This window comes from Babylonia areolata, chromosome 3, assembly GCF_041734735.1.
Source record: "Babylonia areolata isolate BAREFJ2019XMU chromosome 3, ASM4173473v1, whole genome shotgun sequence".
Classification (NCBI taxonomy): Eukaryota; Metazoa; Mollusca; class Gastropoda; order Neogastropoda; family Buccinidae; genus Babylonia; species Babylonia areolata.
In genome coordinates, this window is record NC_134878.1 from 45,085,474 (window position 1) to 45,106,756 (window position 21,283).

The window sequence follows — 21,283 nt, forward strand, 5'->3', positions numbered from 1 at the left end:
AAATACTGCCACCAAAAACTACAGTAAGAATAACAGTGACAATGACAACAATAATCATGAAAATACTGCCACCCAAAACTACAGCTAAGAATAACAGTGACAATGACAACAATAATCATGAAAATACTGCCACCAAAAACTACAGCTAAGAATAACAGTGACAATGACAACAATAATCATGAAAATACTACCACCAAAAACTACAGTTAAGAATAACAGTGACAATGACAACAATAATCATGAAAATACTGCCACCAAAAACTACAGCTAAGAATAACAGTGACAATGACAACAATAATCATGAAAATACTGCCACCAAAAACTACACTAAGAATAACAGTGACAATGACAACAATAATCATGAAAATACTGCCACCAAAAACTACACTAAGAATAACAGTGACAATGACAACAATAATCATGAAAATACTGCCACCAAAAACTACAGTTAAGAATAACAGTGACAATGACAACAATAATCATGAAAATACTGCCACCAAAAACTACAGTTAAGAATAACAGTGACAATGACAACAATAATCATGAAAATACTGCCACCAAAAACTACAGTTAAGAATAACAGTGACAATGACAACAATAATCATGAAAATACTGCCACCAAAAACTACAGTTAAGAATAACAGTGACAATGACAACAATAATCATGAAAATACTGCCACCAAAAACTACAGCTAAGAATAACAGTGACAATGACAACAATAATCATGAAAATACTGCCACCAAAAACTACAGCTAAGAATAACAGTGACAATGACAACAATAATCATGAAAATACTGCCACCAAAAACTACAGCTAAGAATAACAGTGACAATAACAACAATAATCATGAAAATACTACCACCAAAAACTACACTAAGGAGAACAGTGACAATAAACAAAAATAATCATGAAAAAAACACCACCAAAAACTACAGTTAAGAATAACAGTGACATCTGTGGCCTTTCATGCCCTGCTCTCATGGTGACCTCAGTTTCGATACCCCTCCACTTCTGTACTTGGGGTGAGTCCTGTCAATATCTTCAGTGTTGGCAGATTCATGGGGGGCTGTTAAGTACGTTAAATCAGAACAGGCACCACTGAACACCACCAAAGTGATTCAGCAGCAGTGCAGGGTCTCCTCTGGTGTGTGGCCTCCTGGCGACCTAACACTGATGGTTCCCTGCAGATGCCGATGCTGGAACTGTGACGGACAAAACCAGGTGTGGCTGTGTAAGGGGGAATCTAAATGAGCGGCGTGGAAGTAATGCCACTGAAACAGTGCAGATGATGGGGCCAAAAAAAAAAAAAAAAAAAAAAAAAAGAATAACAGTGACAATAATATAATAATAATCATGAAAATACCACCACAAAAAGAAATAAAATATAATAAAACAAAACAAACATAAAATAAACAAACAAAACAGCTACTCACAAAGGTTGGACTTGCGAGTGGTGTTGGAGGCGCCGACGGGCATGGCGGAGGCTGCCAGAAGCCCCGACCTCTCCACAGAGTCCAGGATGGAAGCCGCCGTGTGTCGCTGCTGCGTCGCACTCATATTGCTCCAGGCTGTGTCATCCTTCAGCAGTTCTTCACTTAGGGACAGCATCGACTGGTTTGGACATTGGACAAGAGTCACTTTGTTGGCATTCATGTTAGGGACAGCATCGACTGGTTTGGACATTGGACAAGAGTCACTTTGTTGTTGGCATTCATGTTAGGGACAGCATCGACTGGTTTGGACATTGGACAAGAGTCACTTTGCTGGCATTCATGTTATGGACAGCATCGACTGGTTTGGACATTGGACAAGAGTCACTTTGTTGGCATTCATGTTAGGGACAGCATCGACTGGTTTGGAGATCAAACAGGGTCATTTTGTTGGCATTCATGTTAGGGACAGCATTGAATGGTTTGGACATTGGAAAGGGTTGCTTGATGTGACTCATGTTGGGGACAGCATCGACTGGTTTGGACATTGGACAAGAGTCACTTTGTTGGCATTCATGTTAGGGACGGCATCGACTGGTTTGGACATTGGACAAGAGTCACTTTGTTGGCATTCATGTTGACAGCATTGACTGGTCTGGAGATGTGGCATTCATGTTAGGGACGGCATCGACTGGTTTGGACATTGGACAAGAGTCACTTTGTTGGCATTCATGTTAGGGACAGCATCGACTGGTTTGGACATTGGACAAGAGTCACTTTGTTGGCATTCATGTTAGGGACGGCATCGACTGGTTTGGACATTGGACAAGAGTCACTTTGTTGGCATTCATGTTAGGGACAGCATCGACTGGTTTGGACATTGGACAAGAGTCACTTTGTTGGCATTCATGTTAGGGACAGCACTGAATGGTTTGGACATTGGACAAGAGTCACTTTGTTGGCATTCATGTTAGGGACAGCATCGACTGGTTTGGAAATTGGACAAGAGTCACTTTGTTGTGATTCATGTTAGGGACAGCATCGACTGGTTTGGAGATCAAGCAGGGTCATTTTGTTGGCATTCATGTTAGGGACAGCATTGAATGGTTTGGACATTGGAAAGGGTTCCTTGATGTGACTCATGTTGGGGACAGCTTCGACTGGTTTGGACATCGGACAGAGTCACTTTGTTGGTATTCATGTTAGGGACAGCATCGACTGGTCAGGGCATCGGACAGAGTCACTTTGTTGAGATTCATGTTAGGGACAGCATCGACTGGTTTGGACATTGGACAGGGTTACTTTGTTGAGATTCATGTTAGGGACAGCATTGACTGGTTTGGACATCGGACAGAGTCTTTTTTTTTTCTTTTCTTTTTTTTTCAGAGTCATTTTGTTGTTGGCATTGATGTTAAGGACAGCATCAACTGGTTTGGAAATCAAACAGGATCACTTTGTTGAGATTCATGTTTGGGACAGCATCGACTGGTTTGGACATTGGACAGAGTCACTTTGTTGGCATTCATGTTAGGGACAGCATCAACTGGTTAGGACACTGAAGAGGGTCACTTGTGATTCATGTTATGGACAGCACAGACTGGTTTAGACATTGGACAGGGTGACTTGTTCTGATTCATGTCTTCCAGTTTGTGTGTGTGTGTGGTGTGCATGTGCATGAGGGTTGCGTGCATGTGTGTGTGTGTGTGTGTGTGTGTGTGTGTGTGTGTGTGTGTGTCTGTGTGTACATAACTGTGTGTGACTAGGCACAAGTCATCAGAGCGATATGTGTGTGTGTGTGTGTGTGTGTATGAAACCAGAAAGTTATATATTTGTAGATCAGTACAGAATCTGAAATCCATATATTACATACATTGCAAACCATATGCAAACACAGACATGTACTCCCAATCATGCACTCAAGCATATGCATATGCATATGCATGCATGTGCGCAAGTACATTCACATACACACACAAACTAATTTCAAACCTGCACTTCCTCACATACCCACACACACATGCACATACACAAAGTCCACACACACACACACACACACACACACACACACACACACACACACACACATACACTCACAAACACAGCCTCCTACACACTCACTGTTTATTCATTTTAAAAACACAAACTGAGGAGAAAAAGAATTTGAAAAAAAGTGATTAGATGAGGCAAAGGGGGCAAGTGGGGAACAGGGTGGATTTGGGGCCAAAAATCACAATTGTGTTCAGACATTAAACAAAAGAACAACACACACACACACACACACACACACACACACACACACACACACAAGCACACACACACACATACACGCACACAAGCACACACACACACACACACACACACACAAGCAAACACACACACACACACAAACACAAGCACACAAGCACACACAAACACACAAGCACACACACACACACACACACATACACACACACACAAGCAAACACACACACACACACACACACACACACACACACACAAGCAAACACACACACACACACACACACACATACACACAAGCACACACACAAACACACAAGCACACAAGCACACACACACACACACAAGCAAACACACACACACACACACACACACACACACACACAAGCAAACACACACACACACACACACACACACACACACACACACACAAGCACCCACATACGCACACATCCACACACACACACACACACACACCCACACATGCATACACACACATGATTCCACCTACCTCTTTGAAACCATCTGCCACAGCTTTCTTTGCCTTGGGATCCTGCATTCTTTCAATCCGATGCCTCCAGGTCTGAGTGACACTCGGCAGGAATGATGTCAGGTTATACTTTTCCTGCTTACCCATCCCTGGTGGTACCAGACGATCCAGTTTATTGGTTACCTCCTTGTTGAAGGTTACAGGTACGAAGACATCTTTTCTGGATGGGGTAGAGGTGGTGGTGGTGGTTGCAGTAGTGGTGGTGGTAGTGGTTGTTGTTGTGGTGGTGGTGGTGGTGGTCGGTTTGGGCTGGAATACAAAGAACAGAACTGAAAATGGAATAATAATAATAATAATAATAATAATAATAATAATGATATTTATATAGTGCTGAATCTTGTGCAGAGACAAATCTAAGCGCTTTCGCGCCAGTCATTCACACGCATGCATAACTCTAAAACTGGAGAAACTGAAGACAAGGAAGAGGCAGGGAAGGGAGGCTATTTTGAGAAGAGGTGGGTTTTAAGGCCAGACTTGAAAGAGCTGAGTGTGGAGACTTGACGAAGCGAAAGAGGAAGTTCATTCCAATCGCAAGGTCCAGAGACAGAGAAGGAATGGCGGCCAACAGTGGAGTGTTTGAATCTGGGTATGCGTGAACAGAGTGGACCCGAAGATGATCGTAGTGAGCGAGATGGAGCGTAGAGGTGAAGGCAGCCACAGAGATAGGAAGGGGCTGATTTGTGAATACATTTATAACATAGAGTACTGATCTTGCACTTTAGTCTATGTGAGACAGGGAGCCAGTGGAGACGTTGCAAAAGAGGAGTGATGTGCTCAGATCTTTTCTTTCCGAGGACGAATCAGGCAGCAGAGTTTTGTATTTCGGAAGGATCCCAGTCTTGTGAGTTGTCACATACAGCAAGATTCTGCCAGTTTGAAACCAATCAAACTATGTTAATTATCAGCCCAGCCAACAACAAAGAAAGCCATTTCAGGGATGATCATCTGTCAGTTCAAAACAAAAACAAACATTTATGTGCCTTTAGTCCTTCATGATGCCAAACAGCACATATCAGTAAATTTTTGTTCTCCTTTTCCTTATCCTCCTCCTTCTTCTTCTCCTTCTTCCTCCTCCTTCTCCTCCTACTTCTTCCTCTTCTTGTTCTTCTTGTCCTCCTCCTCCTCCTCCCTCCCTCCCTCCCTTCCTTCCTTCATTCCTTCCTTCCTCCCTCCCTCCCTCCGTCCGTCCATCCATCTGTCCTTCCTTCCTTCCTTCCTTCCTCCTCCTCCTCTTCCTTCTTCTTCTTATCCTCCTCCTTCTTCCTCTTCCTCCTCCTCCTTCTTCTTCTCCTTGTACTTCTTCCTCCTCCTCCTCTTCTTTTTCTTCTTCTTCTCCTCCTCCGCCTTCTGCTTCTTTTTCTTCTTCTTCTTCTTCTCCTCCTCCTCCCTCTTCCCCCTCCTCCTTCTTCCTCTCCTTGTACTTCTTCTTCCTCCTTCCGCTTCTTTTTCTTCTCCTCCTTCTTCTTCTTCTCCTCTTCCTTCTCCTTCTGCTTCTTCTTCTGCTTCTTATTCTTCTTGTTCATCAGATGGCCACCTCAGTCTCTGTAACAAAGGAAGCTGTATGCTGCTGGTCCTCCACACAGCCATAGAGCTTCTGGGGTCACTGGAGTTGGGTCAGGCCACATCCGCCCCCCTCCCCGGCACACCTCACAGAGGTGATATAACCAATTATGTAAGTTATGTGTTGTTTTCTGTCAATATGCTTCATGTTATCTGTGTATTCTTGATGTTACCTGTAGAATAGAATAGAATAATGTCTTTATTACCAAGTGTACCGGGGTCACAAGGAATATTGGGAGCGGATAGTACATAACAAGGTATGAACATAAATCGAAAATCATACACAAACACAGATACAGTAGAAATTAGGATACATACGAAGTGCATATCAATCTAAAATCTTGTGCATACTCATACACATCACACATGCACGTACTGCACACACACACACACACACACACTCTCTCTCTCTCTCTCTCTCTCTCTCTCACACACACACACACACACACACACACACACACACACACACACTCACTCACACACACACATTCTCTCTCTCTCTCTCTCTCTCTCTCTCTCTCTCTCTCTCTCTCTCACACACACACACACACACAGTGGCTACTTTTCATAAGAAATGTATTAACTAGCACTGGATTAGATCATGTTTGGAAAAATCAGTTCACTTTTAGTGTTAAAAGATTAAAGCATGCTGTATCCAAGAAGCTTGAAAATTAATATATAAAATTTTGGAAACAGAAACATGACAGTTCATCTAAATTAGCATTTTACAAGAACGCTGTGACAAATTATAAAATTGAACTGTATTTAAAGAATACAGCAAATACACAACGCAGGAAAGCACTGACCATGTTACGAATCAGCGCCCATGCCTTACAAATCGAACAGGGAAGATATAAAATTACACCGAAAGAACAAAGACTGTGTGATACTTGTAACAGTTTAGAAGATGAGATTCACCTTTTAGACAATTGTGTAAAGTACAATACTTACAGACACAGATTCCTAATCAATATATGTCGTCCAAATGCAAAGCCTAGTGAATTGATCCTTCTAACAGAAATACAGCCAAGGCTGGCGAAATTTGTTCATGAATGTTTCTCTTCTTAATATGCTCATGTTTATGTTTCATTGTGTCTTATAAACTTTAAGGTTTTATGACAATAAAAAGTATTCTATTCTATTCATTCTCTCTCTCACGCACGCACGCATGCACGCACGCACCCCCACACACACACACACACACACGTTTGAACAGAAGCCACATATTACATGTGGATGGGGTTGATGACTAGATCTTCAGGTAGATGGTTGTATAGTTTGTCAATCAAAAAACACCACACAAAAAATAGAATGTTTTGATGCTGATGAAGACTATGATGATGTTGATGATGATGATGACGATGATGGTCATGACAATGACAGCAACACCAATGGTACCAAACAAGTATGTGAACAATGATGAAGTAATGAGAAAGTAAATAACCAGTAAAGTTAAGAAATAATCATGTAAGAAATAACTTCCATTACCAATGCACAAGGCTCTCACTTAAGGTCTGTGTGTGTGTGTGTGTGTGTGTGTGTGTGTGTGTGTGTGTGTGTGTGTGTGTGTGTGTGTGTGTTTGTGTGTGTGTGTGTGTGTTTGTTTTCATGCATGCATGTGCGTGCGCGTGCATGTGTGTGAGACCGTGTGCCTTCCCACACACATGCATGTCTGCTCACAAATGCACATGCACACTTGTGTGAGACTGAATGAAGCCCGAGTCTTGATGGCACAAGAAATGAATGACAAGCACCTAAACGCAGCTGTCGGTCGGCTCTACACAGGTGGGCAGCTTGTTGTGCCAGCAACACTGTGTATGTAAAGCGCTTCAAGTTCGGTCTCTGGAAACAGGTGCAATGTATAAGTATCATTCATGGGTGGCAAATCCCACGTTCAACTGTATGGAGGAAGAAGAGCCTCAAGAATATGTATCATAGCTATGTCTCCATAAATAAATAAATAAATGTACACAAGTGGGCTTTTACGTGTATGAGCACTTTTACGTCACCATGCAGGCAGCCATACTCCGTTTTCGGGGGGAAGGTGAGGGAGCGCGGGGGAGGAGGGGGGGGAAGTGGTGGGGGCGGGGGGGGTAAGTATCCAAAATAGTATGACTCACCTCATGGCACAGGTCTGTCTCAGGTCCATTCCTGTCCCAGACTCCATTGGACAGGCACTTGTAACGCATCACACCTAAACAACAACAATGAAAACAGCTCCTGCATCATCACCATCAATATAAACAAAACAGTCTCAAAGTCTTTGGCCTTTCATGCCCTGCTCTCATGGTGACCTTAACTTCGATACCCCTCCACTTCCGTGCTTGGGGTGAGTCCTGTCAATGTCTTCAGTGTCGGCAGATTCATGGGTGGCTGTTGTTGGCGGTCTCCACTCTCACTCAGTCTGGCTCCGCGACTAAGCCATTATTATCGTTAGAGTAGGGGGCTTAGTAGGTGGTGTCCTAAGTATGTTAAATTAGAACAGGCACCACTGAACACCACCGAAGTGACTCAGCAGCAGTGCAGGGTCTCCTCTGGTGTGTGGCCTCCTGGCGACCTAACACTGATGGTTCCCTGCGGACTGCTGATGCTGGAACGGTGACGGACAAACCCAGGTGTGGCCATGTATGGAGGAATCTAAATGAGCGTGTAGGAGTAATGCCACTGAAACAGTGCAGATGATGGGGCAGCAAACAAACAAACAAAACAAAACAACAACAAAAATGAAAACAGCAAAATAGAGAACAAAACAAATGAAATAAGATACTCAGTGGGATAACCAAAGAAGCAACAACAACAAAAAAAACCACACACACAAAAATGAGAGCAAAAGTAACAAATCATTGAACAAATTGTGAAGATAAGATACTGAGCATGGTAACCAAAGAAGCCAATAAATAAAAAAATAAAATGAGAGCAAAAGTAACAAATGATTTAACAAATAGTGAAGATAAGATACTTGGCATGGTAACCAAAGAAGCAAAACAAAAATAAATAAAACGAGAGCAAAAGTAACAAATGATTTAACAAACAGTGAAGATAAGATACTCGGCATGGTAACCAAAGAGGCAAAAAATAAATCAATCAAATAAATAAAATGAGAGCAAAAGTAACAAATGATTTAACAAATAGTGAAGATAAGATACTTGGCATGGTAACCAAAGAAGCAAAACAAAAATAAATAAAACGAGAGCAAAAGTAACAAATGATTTAACAAACAGTGAAGATAAGATACTCGGCATGGTAACCAAAGAGGCAAAAAATAAACCAATCAAATAAATAAAATGAGAGCAAAAGTCACTAATGATTTAACAAATAGTGAAGATAAGATACTGAGCATGGTAACCAAAGAATCACAAAAAAAATAAATAAATAAAATGAGAGCAAAAGTAACAAATGATTTAACAAAATTAATAGTGACGATAAGATATTCAGCATGGTAACCAAAGAAGCAAAAAAGTAAAATGAGAGCAAAAGTAACAAATGATTTAACAAATAGTGAAGATAAGATACTTGGCATAGGTAACCAAAGAGGCAAAAAATAAAATAAAATGATAGCAAAAGTAACAATTGATTTAAGAAATAGTGAAGATAAGATATTGAGCATGGTAACCAAAGAATCCCAAAAAATAAAATAAAAGCAAAAACAAATAGTAAAGAGTGGTAACTCTCTCCATTCAGAAGGAACACAACTTTCAAGTCAATCAACCAACGGGAACGGGATCATAATTTGTATTTGTATTTGTATTTCTTTTTATCACAACAGATTTCTCTGTGTGAAATTCGTGCTGCTCTCCCCAGGGAGAGCACATCGCTACACAACAGCGCCACCCTTTTTTTTTCTTTTTTTTTCCTGCATGCAGTTTTATTTGTTTTTCCTATCAAAGTGGATTTTTTTCTACAGAATTTTGCCAGGAACAACCCTTTTGTTGCTGTGGGTTCTTTTGCGTGCGCCAAGTACATGCTGCACACGGGGCCTTGGTTTATCGTCTCATCCGGATGACTAAGCGTCCAGACCACCACTTAAGGTCTAGTGGAGGTGGAGAAAGTATCGGCGCCTGAGACATGATTCGAACCAGCACTCTCAGATTCTCTCGCTTCCTAGGCGGATGCATTACCTCTAGGCCATCACTCGACAGTGATCATACTGAGCCTTAGGTTCCTCAGCTAAGGCACGCTCTCACACATCACAAACAGTTACATGTGGATAAAACACATGAGCACAGATTGTGCCGTACCATACCGAATTCTTTTGTACTAACACTGCATTATAGTATTCAAAACAGTGTATCAGGTCTGTCAAAACAGTGTATCAGCTGTTCAAAATATTAAGACCATTTTCAAGACACCTTGTCAATGAGGCAGTGGAGGAGAAGAAGGAAGAGGAGAGGGAGGGGGGGAGAAAAGAGCTAAGAGGAGAAACAGAAGAAAAGGAAAGAAGAAGAGAAGTAGGAGGAGGAGGAAAAAGGAAGGAAGATAGAAGGGAGAAAAAAATCATAATAATAATAATGACAACACAAACAATGAATAACAACGAGAAGAAAAAGAAAGGGAGGGGGTGGGTTGAAGGGGGGAGGGGAGGGAGAGGAAGCAAAAGAAGAAGAAGGAAAAAAAGGGAAACAACAACAACAACAACAAAGAAAGGAAAAAAAAAGAAGAAAAAAGAAGGAGCAGCAGAACAAGAATAACAAGAACAAGAAAGAAGAAGAATAAGAACAACAACAACAACAACAACAAAAACAACATCAAAGAAAGAAAGAAAGAAAAGAAGAAAAAAGAAGGAGCAGCAGAACAAGAACAAGAACGAACAACAACAACAACAACAACTACAACAACAAGAAAAAAAGAAAGAAAGAACAACAACAAGAACAAGAAGAAGAGCAACAACAACATCAAAGAAAGAAAGTAAGAAAGAAAGAAAAAAGGAGGAGGAGGAACAGAACATGAACAAGAAAGAGAAGAAAAAAGAAGAAGAACAACAACAACAAAAAGAAGTAGAAAGAAAGGACGAAAAGAAGAGAAAAAAAAGGAGGAGGAGAAGAACAAGATCAAGAACAAGAACAAGACAAAGAAGATGGGTAAGAGGAGGAGAAGTAGAAGAAAAAGAACAACATGAACAACAAGAACAAGAATAACAAAGAAAGAAAAGAAGCAAAGAGGAGGAGGAGCAGAACAAGAAGAAGTAGAACAAGAACAAGGGAAGAAGAACAAAAACAAAAAGAACAAGAACAAGGAGAAGAAGGACAAGAACAAGAAGGAGAAGAAGAACAAGAACAAGAAGAACAAGAACAAGAAGAAGGAGAAGGACAAGAACAAGAAGGATAAGAAGGACAAGAACAAGAAGAACAAAAGGAGAAGGACAAGAACAAGAAGGATAAGAAGGACAAGAACAAGAAGAACAAGAACAAGAAGGAGAACAAGGACAAGAAGAAGATGAAGAAGAACAAGAAAAACAACAAGAACAAGAAGAAGAGGAAGAAAAACAAGAACAAGGAGAAGAAGAACAAGAAAAACAACAAGAACAAGAAGAAGAGGAAGAAAAACAAGAACAAGGAGAAACAGAACAACAAGAAGAACAAGAAGAAGAGGAAGAAAAACAAGAACAAGAAGAACAAGAACAAGAAGCAGAAGAACAAGAACAAGAACAAAAATAACATGAACAAGAAGAAGAAGCAGACCAGGAAGAATAACAAGAACAAGAACAAGAACAAGAAGCAGAAGAACAAGAACAAGAAGCAGAAGAACAAGAAGAAGAAGAACAAGAAGCAGAAGAACAAGAAAAAGAACAAAAAGAAGAGGAAGAAGAACAAGAAGGAGACGAAGAAGAAGAAGAAGAACAACAACAACAACAACAACAAGAGGAAGAACAAGAAGAAGAGAGGCAGACAGCAACTGCAGGCACCCACCCTGGCCGCCCAGAAAGCGGGGACAGACCGAAGTCCTGACTTCACCGGGCTCTGTCGCCGGCCAATGGACACCAAACACATCCACTGGACTGCACATCTGACGCAGGCCTCCACCATCTGGAAAAACACGTCTTCATGATGATGATGATGATGATAATGATCAATTGTTGTGGACATCATCATGATCATGATGATAACAATGATGATAATGATGATATTAACAATAACAACTTTTTTTTTTAAGTGATAAGAATGATAATAATGATAACAATGATATTAATAATATAATGATCATATTCTTTGTTAATATTATTATTATTATTATTATTATTATTATTATTATAATAGTAATAATAATAATGATAATAATAATAATTTCCTATCATCATCATCATCATCATCATTATTATTATTATCATTATTATTATAATGATTTATTAGCTTTTTTTAAAATTATTATTATCATTATTATTATCATTTAATAATAATATTTACTACTACTACTACTAATGCTACTACTGAGAAGAAGAACAACAATAACAACAGCAGCAAAACAACAACAATAATAATAACAATAAACAATAATAATAATAAGAAGAAGAAGAAGAAGAAGAATGATGACAATAACAATGCACATATACAAAACACTCTATCCAGAATACTGCTCTAGGTACTTTGCAAAACACAGCACATCATACATAACAAATCACATCAAAGTCACGTATACACATCAAAACATACATGGCAAACTGCACACACACACACATTGTAAACACTATGTATACATATGTACAAGCAAACACATATGCATACCCACCCTCCTCCCCACACATGCATGCATGCATGCATGCACACACACACACACACACACACACACACGCACACGCACACGCACACACACACACACACACACACACGCACATGCACGCACACACACACACACAATTACATACAATTATTTCTATTTACATTGTTGTAGGTTAATACTTGTTGATATGCATATACATATTCTCCTTCCCATGACAACTCATTCAATACACATCACAACCTCTTTAGACTTTTTCTTATGATATACTTTTCCTCTGATACATAACATGAACTTTTTTTTTTTTTTTTACACTAATATTCACATGCATTCCCTTTCCTTTATACACTACTTTACACCTTTCTGTCTAAAAACACTTAGTGAATAGACATTAAACTGAAGAAAACATACAATTAAATCAATTATGATTTATGTCCATCATCACAGCATTATCACTTAATGACCCCACCTCTGGGTTGTGTGGAGGAGGTGGTGGTTTCAATCCCAGGGGGGTACAGGGTCACCAATTTCCCCTCCTTGTCAAAGTGACCTGTGTGCACAATTCAAAACAAATGAAATCAATAACCCACAGAACAGAATAAAACGTGTCTTTATTATCAAGTGTACCAGGGTCACAAGGAATATTGGGGGTGGGGTGGGTGGGGGGGGGGTAGTACATAAAAAGGTACAAACATAAATCAAAAATCATGCACAAACACGGATACAGTAGAATTTTTGGACGAATACATAACATTATTGATAGTGCAAAACAAACAATGACAGCGAGGATAATGAGGAAGAGGAGGCAGATGGTGGTGATGATGATGATAACAGTGATGATGACGGTGATTGAAGATGATGTGATAATGGTGATGATGGGGAGGTGGAGGAGGAGGAGGACAACAGACTCCTGACAACTGACCAATGACAACAAACCCCATGATGACCCCATACTCACAACAGACTCCTGACAACAGACCACTGACAACAGACAACTGACAACAGACCCATGATAACAGACCACTGACAACAGACTCCTGACATCAGACCCATGATAACAGACCAATGACAACAAACTCATGATGACGCCACACCCACAACAGACCCATGATAACTGACCACTGACAACAGACCAATGATAACCCCGTACTCACAACTGACCACTGACAACAAACCCCATGATGACCCCACACTCACAACAGACTCCTGACAACAGACCACTGACAACAGACTCCTGACATCAGACCCATGATAACAGACCAATGACAACAGGCTACTGACAGCAGACCCATGATAACAGACCAATGACAACAGACTACTGACAGCAGACCCATGATAACAGATCACTGATAACAGACCACTGACAACAGACCCTTGACAACGGACCACTGACAACAGACCCATGACAAAAGACCACTGACAACAGACCACTGACAACAGACCCATGATAACAGACCATTGACAACAGACTCCTGACAACAAACCCATGATGACCCCACACTCACAACAGAACACTAACAGACCCATGACAACGGACCCCTGACAACAGACCCCTGACAACAGACCACTGATAACAGACAACTGAAACAGACCCTTGACAACAGACCACTGATAACAGACTCCTGACAACAGACCCATGACAACAGACTCCTGACAACAGACCCATGACAACAGACCACTGACAACAGACCCATGATAACAGACTCTGAGAAACAGACCACTGACAACAGACCCCTGACAACAGACTCATGACAACAGACCCATGACAACAGACCACTGATAACAGACAACTGAAACAGACCCTTGACAACAGACCCTTGACAACAGACTCATGACAACAGACCCATGACAACAGACTCCTGACAACAGACCCCTGACAACAGACCCATGACAACAGTCCACTGACAACAGACTCCTGACAACAGACCCATGATACCCCATACTCACAACAGACACTGACTCCTGACAACAGACCTATGACAAAAGACTCATGACAACAGACCACTGATAACAGATGCCTGACAACAGACCCATGATACCCCATACTCACAACAGACTCCTGACAACAGACCAATGACAACAGACCCATGATACCCCATACTCACAACAGACCACTGACAACAGACCCATGACAACAGACTCCTGACAACAGACCCATGACAACAGACTCCTGACAACAGACCCATGACAACAGACCCATGACAACAGACCCATGACAACAGAACCATGCTAACCCCACACTCACAGTGTTTGGAGTGGATGAACACAGAGTAGTCTCCCCAGCCAATGTCCAGGGAGTAAGCCTTGACAGCAAACCGGTGCTCAAAACTGGACCAGTTTTCGTCGGGCTTGAAGGTGTAGAGGTATTTCCCGTCATCCAGCTGAGTTGCTCTCATCACGTCTCTCTCCTTTGTTTCTGGAACCAACGTTACGTGGGTTAAAGTTCAGTGACCAAAAGTGTTCACATTTGTCACCACAGATTTTTATTGGCTGTTGCCAACAGCAAAAAGTTATAATTATTCATCATCACAGATGTCACAGGCTGTCTTAAAACCCTTTTCCCAAAATGACTGCAGGTTTGATTATTTTAAGCATCGTGCTGATTTCTGTTTATATTCTAAGCCATCTCAGTTAGTTACCCATTCAGATACTGTGTTGCTGTTCTTTCCAGGCTCTGAAATAGAAAAAAAAAATCCCACAACTTTTTCCTGCCTTTGAAATGGTTGTCTCAATTTTCTTTGCAAGACTTTCGCAGCCCTGGGAAAGGTTCTCTAATTTTCACAAACTTTTCCTAACCCAGGAAATGTTTCTCGCATTTCCCTTCCACTAAGGCTTTTCCAGCCCTTACAAAAATAAAAATAAAAAGTTATCTCATTTTTCCAAGACTATTCCAGACTCCCATGACCCTGAACGAACCCTGCACCAGTGCCGTGTTTTTCAGCACACACCTCCGTTGGCCATGTACTTGATGTTGAAGTGGAGGATGGTCTGGCCGGATTCCGGCATTGTCCAGGCCAGGTCGTACACCGACCCTCTGGCCATGGGGTGCAGACACACCTGGACATTCTCCGGCACGGGCACGGTGGACACTGGACACACACCATGCATTGACCGCTGGTCAGTGACATTGTGATGGCACAGAATGTTGGTCACTCTCTGACAAGATACACATGCACGCACGCACCATGTACGCGCATGTTTGTTCACACACACATGCACACAAACGTACACACACGCACGCACGCGCGCACGCACGCACATGCGCGCGCACACATGCACACACCCACGCACGCACCCACCCACACCCACCCCCCATACACCAAAAAAAAAAAAAAAAAATTTCAAAACAGAGTATAAGTTAGTAAATTTATAAGTCATAGCATAAACAGTCATCCATCATCATCTTTGTTACTTTTAGCCCAGTACTGAAAAACTGTAAAATAATGGTCCTACTGAACCTGAAAAAAAATACCCAAAGTAAATAAACAAACAAAAAAACAAACAAAAAAAACCACACCTAAACAGGAAAATCAGTCAGGCACATGTCGTCACACTCATACACATACACCTAGGATATGCCTCTGACACTGACCATTCAATCAATTTTTTTCATAACAGGTCTAAAAAAAAATTTAAAAAAAACAAAACACCCAGAATACAAACATAATTATTATAGATGAATAATGAGTCAACTGAAAACTAATTATCATGAGTAGTAAGAACAGTTTGAAGGCCTTGTGGTAAAAGTAGTGCTGGTTGTAACTAAGACTCCAGAAAAAAAAAACATAAATGAAAGGTTTCCACATGTCAGGCTTATTCAAGTCTCTAAATTTAAGAAAGGTTTAAGGAAATATAAAATACAAAATACAAAAACTACAAAATGCCTAACCAACTCGACCACACTTTCACTTTCGGTTTCTCAAAGAGGCATCGCTGCATTCAGACAAATCCATAATTGTATTTGTATTTATTTTTATCACGACAGATTTCTTTGGGCTGCTCTCCCCAGGGAGAGCGCGTCGCTACACTACAGTGCCACCCCCCTTTTTTTTGTATTTTTCCCTGCATGCAGTTGTTTTTTTTCCTATCTAAGTGGATTTTTCTACAGAATTTTGCCAGGAACAACCCTTTTGTTACTGTGGGTTCTTTTATGCGCGCTAAGTGCATGCTACACACAGGACCTCAGGTTTATCGTCTCATCCGAATGACTAGCGTCCAGACCACCACTCAAGGTCTAGTGGAGGGGGAGAAAATATAGGCGGCTGAGCCGTGATTCGAACCAGTGTGCTCAGATTCTCTTGCTTCCTAGGCGGACGTGTTACCTCTAGGCCATCACTCCACTATTTCATACTGTACCACATCTGCTGGGTATATGCCTATAACCAGCAGCATAACCCAATGCACTTAGTCAGGCCTTAAGCGCATGCTGTTTTATTTGTGTATCTATCAGTGTTGATTTCTTCCACAGAATCTGACCAGAGGTCAACACTCTCATCGCCATGGGTTCTTTTTCATTCCGCTAAGTGTATGAGGCACATGGGAGCTTGGTTCATCGTCTCATCCGAATGACTGGACGCGCGCTCAGTTTGATTTTCCAGTCAAACCTGGGAGAAGAGGCTGGGAGCAGGATTCAAACCCACACCCTCACGGGCTCTCTATATTGGCAGCTGAGTGTCTTAACCACTCTTCCACCTTTCTCCAACAAACAAAACAAACAACAACAAAAAACACTCTGACACAGCAACCTCTAAATTAAGGTTTTCTAAAATGTCTTCAAGAACCAGAAGCTAGCATAGCATGGCATAGCAATTAGAGAAGAAAAAAACAATGCACACATCATTATAAGAATACCGTACACGTCAGTGATGAGTGAAGAAGAAATACAATACACTGAACACGTCATCTTTTAAACGAGTGCGTCAGCTCTATCACTACATTACACAGCAAGATTTTCACTGCATTAAATTTACCACCCATGCAGAAAGCTGCTATAGCTGCCCTCTACACCAACCAACTTGAAATACATTCGCTGTAACTGATGAAAACAGTATTCATAATAAAACTACTTCAGAGAAATGGCTGATTAAAATCTAATTACCAAGACCAATAAAATAGTATGTTTATTCACTGATATAAGATAATACAATACGATGTACAAAAACACATACTGTATAACTTAAATCAGGGGCAGATCACTTGACAACAGAAATGTGAGACAGATAGACAATAGAGTGACAGAAGGGAAAAGAGAAACAGACAGAGCAATGACAACACAGACCGAAACAAACTGATAGCACACACTGTGATACAGAACACAGAGTGACAAAGGAACACACAGCAACAAACAGCAAACACTACATACAGACAGACATTGGAACACAAAGAAACAAGCAGAGGACAGAGACAAAGGAACAAAGGATACACAGCAGACACAAAGGAACACAAAGAAACAAAGGGGTGACAGCAGACACAGAGACAGAGACAGACAAAGGAACACAACACAGAGAAACAATGACTGATAGGAGATACAACACACAGACAGACAAAGAAACACAAAGAAACCATGGAAGACAGCAGATACAACACACAGACAGACAAAGAAACACAAAGAAACAATGGAAGACAGCAGATACAACACACAGACAGACAAAGAAACACAAAGAAACAATGGATGACAGCAGATACAACACACAGACAGACAAAGAAACACAAAGAAACAATGGAAGACAGCAGATACAACACACAGACAGACAAAGAAACACAAAGAAACAATGGAAGACAGCAGATACAATACACAGACAGACAAAGAAACACAAAGAAACAATGGAAGACAGCAGATACAATACACATACAGACAAAGAAACACAAAGAAACCATGGAAGACAGCAGATACAACACACAGACAGACAAAGAAACACAAAGAAACCATGGAAGACAGCAGATACAACACACAGACAGACAAAGAAACACAAAGAAACCATGGAAGACTGCAGATACAACACACAGACAGACAAAGAAACACAAAGAAACCATGGAAGACAGCAGATACAACACACAGACAGACAAAGAAACACAAAGAAACAATGGATGACAGCAGATACAACACACAGACAGACAAAGAAACACAAAGAAACAATGGAAGACAGCAGATACAACACACAGACAGACAAAGAAACACAAAGAAACCATGGAAGACAGCAGATACAACACACAGACAGACAAAGAAACACAAAGAAACAATGGAAGACAGCAGATACAACACACAGACAGACAAAGAAACACAAAGAAACAATGGAAGACAGCAGATACAACACACAGACAGACAAAGAAACACAAAGAAACAATGGAAGACAGCAGATACAACACACAGACAGACAAAGAAACGCAAAGAAACAATGGATGACAGCAGATACAACACACAGACAGACAAAGAAACACAAAGAAACAATGGATGACAGCAGATACAACACACAGACAAAGAAACAATGGAAGACAGCAGATACAACACACAGACAAAGAAACAATGCATGGCAGAAGATACAACACACAGACAAAGAAACAATGGATGGCAACAGACACAACACACAGACAAAGAAACAATGCATGGCAGAAGATACAACACACAGACAAAGAAACAATGGATGGCAACAGACACAACACACAGACAAAGAAACAATGCATGGCAGAAGATACAACACACAGACAGACACAGAAACACCAAGAAACAATGGAAGACAGCAGACACAACACACAGACAAAGAAACAATGGAAGACAGCAGACACAACACACAGACAGACAAAGAAACACACAGAAACAATGGAAGACAGCAGATACAACACACAGACAAAGAAACAATGGAAGACAGCAGACACAACACACACACAGACAAAGAAACAATGGAAGACAGCAGACACAACACACACACAGACAAAGAAACACACAGAAACAATGGAAGACAGCAGATACAACACACAGACAGACAAAGAAACACACAGAAACAATGGAAGACAGCAGATACAACACACAGACAGACAAAGAAACACACAGAAACAATGGAAGACAGCAGATACAACACACAGACAGACAAAGAAACACACAGAAACAATGGAAGACAGCAGATACAACACACAGACAGACAAAGAAACACACAGAAACAATGGAAGACAGCAGATACAACACACAGACAGACAAAGAAACACACAGAAACAATGGAAGACAGCAGATACAACACACAGACAGACAAAGAAACACCCAAAACAAAAAAAAGGGATGACAGCAGACACAAAACAGAGACAGACCACAGAACACAAAGAGACAAAGTAGAGCAGTGGCCTTCAGGTAATGTATCCAACTAGGAAAGCCAGCGTGCATGAGTATGAGTCCCCATGTACATGGACCAGAAATTCTTACTTCTCCTTTTACCACTAGGCCTTGAGTGCAGGTCTGGATGCTAGTCATTCAAAGGGGATGATCCCCCCCCCCCCAAAAAAAAAAAAAAAAAAATCCCCAGTCCTTAAAAGGATTCAAACCTGCAGACACACTATTTTCCTAGTCAGGAGCTGAACCACTGGGCCACCCTTCACCCCGACCCCGGACACACACACACATACACACACACACACACACACACGTGTGAGTGCGCATACACACACACACACACACACACACACACACACAAGAAGACAGATTATGCAACAAGTGTAACATCCTGGAAGTCGAAATCCATCTTCTTGATCATTGTATTAAATATAAAACCTTAAGGCAACAATTTTTAAAGGATATTCAAAATTCGAATAACACAGGACATATTCCCAGTCAGGTGATGCTAACAGATGATGAATATATACAAACAAGATTAGGAAAATTTGTGTATGAATACTGCTGCAATTTACCGCATTAACTGATTGATAAATTGTGTGTTTTTCATTCGTTCATTCATTTACCATTGCAATTGTGTCTTATAAACCTTACGGTTTCATGACAATAAAATCTATTCTATTCTATTCTATTCTATTCTATTCACACACACACACAAAGTCAAATACACAAACCCAGAACAGATTTAATCATATACATACACACCGCTGTCCTCATTAAGGATGTCATAGTAAATCGTCCCTGGTATATCACCATAAAGACCAAAGCAATTTCCAGAACAAGTTTTGTTTGTTTGTTTGTTTGTTTTTAACTGTATCATGCAAATTCTGTTTTTACATATTTCAAAACTCTATGAAACCCACAAACATGCAGTTACAAATGCATTTCACACCAGGCAAAAAATAAATAAATAAATAAATAAAACAAAACAACAAAAATCATGGAAGCATATCCAAACGTACCCAGTAACAAAGTGTTACTGATAATGACACAGTGCTGACACAAAGAACCAAGCAATCATAAATAAAAGCAAGCAAGCAAGCAAGCCAGATGTGAAAGCAAGTGTCCAAACCAGCAATGCAAAAGCTACTGCAGATTGTAAATCATCCATCACCACATCAAATCCACAGTAAATATATATACAACACACTGCAAACAACGACAGTCATGCAGTGAACGTTATCAGGCCCAAAACACACAGTCAATAGTTCTCCTGCACAACAGACACAAAACAAAACATGCCGGCAGCTACTAGATACCTATCACACTGTCTTAAGTCTTTCAATTCATACCACGTAAAACTGTAAGAATGATAGTAGGACAGGTGTATAATCAAATTAATAACAACAACAACAAAAAAAAGGAAACTAATTTTACCATACGCTTTGAAACACTATGATCAAACTTGCGATTCT

At 40.7% G+C, this 21,283-nt stretch overlaps 1 protein-coding gene across 4 annotated transcripts in view; it reads right to left on the minus strand.

Moving 5' to 3' along the window:
• Positions 1-21,283, minus strand: part of LOC143280016 (adhesion G protein-coupled receptor L3-like) — a 152,051-nt gene that overhangs the window by 35,719 nt on the left and 95,049 nt on the right. For all 4 annotated transcript variants that reach the window (XM_076584465.1, XM_076584462.1, XM_076584463.1 and 1 more), the window contains 7 exons: positions 15,439-15,579; positions 14,736-14,906; positions 12,960-13,040; positions 11,686-11,802; positions 7,900-7,973; positions 4,181-4,468; positions 1,435-1,612 (listed from right to left, as the gene is read on the minus strand). In XM_076584465.1, the coding sequence (XP_076440580.1) occupies positions 1,435-1,612; positions 4,181-4,468; positions 7,900-7,973; positions 11,686-11,802; positions 12,960-13,040; positions 14,736-14,906; positions 15,439-15,579 (1,050 nt within the window). The remainder of the gene's footprint in view (positions 1-1,434; positions 1,613-4,180; positions 4,469-7,899; positions 7,974-11,685; positions 11,803-12,959; positions 13,041-14,735; positions 14,907-15,438; positions 15,580-21,283) is intronic.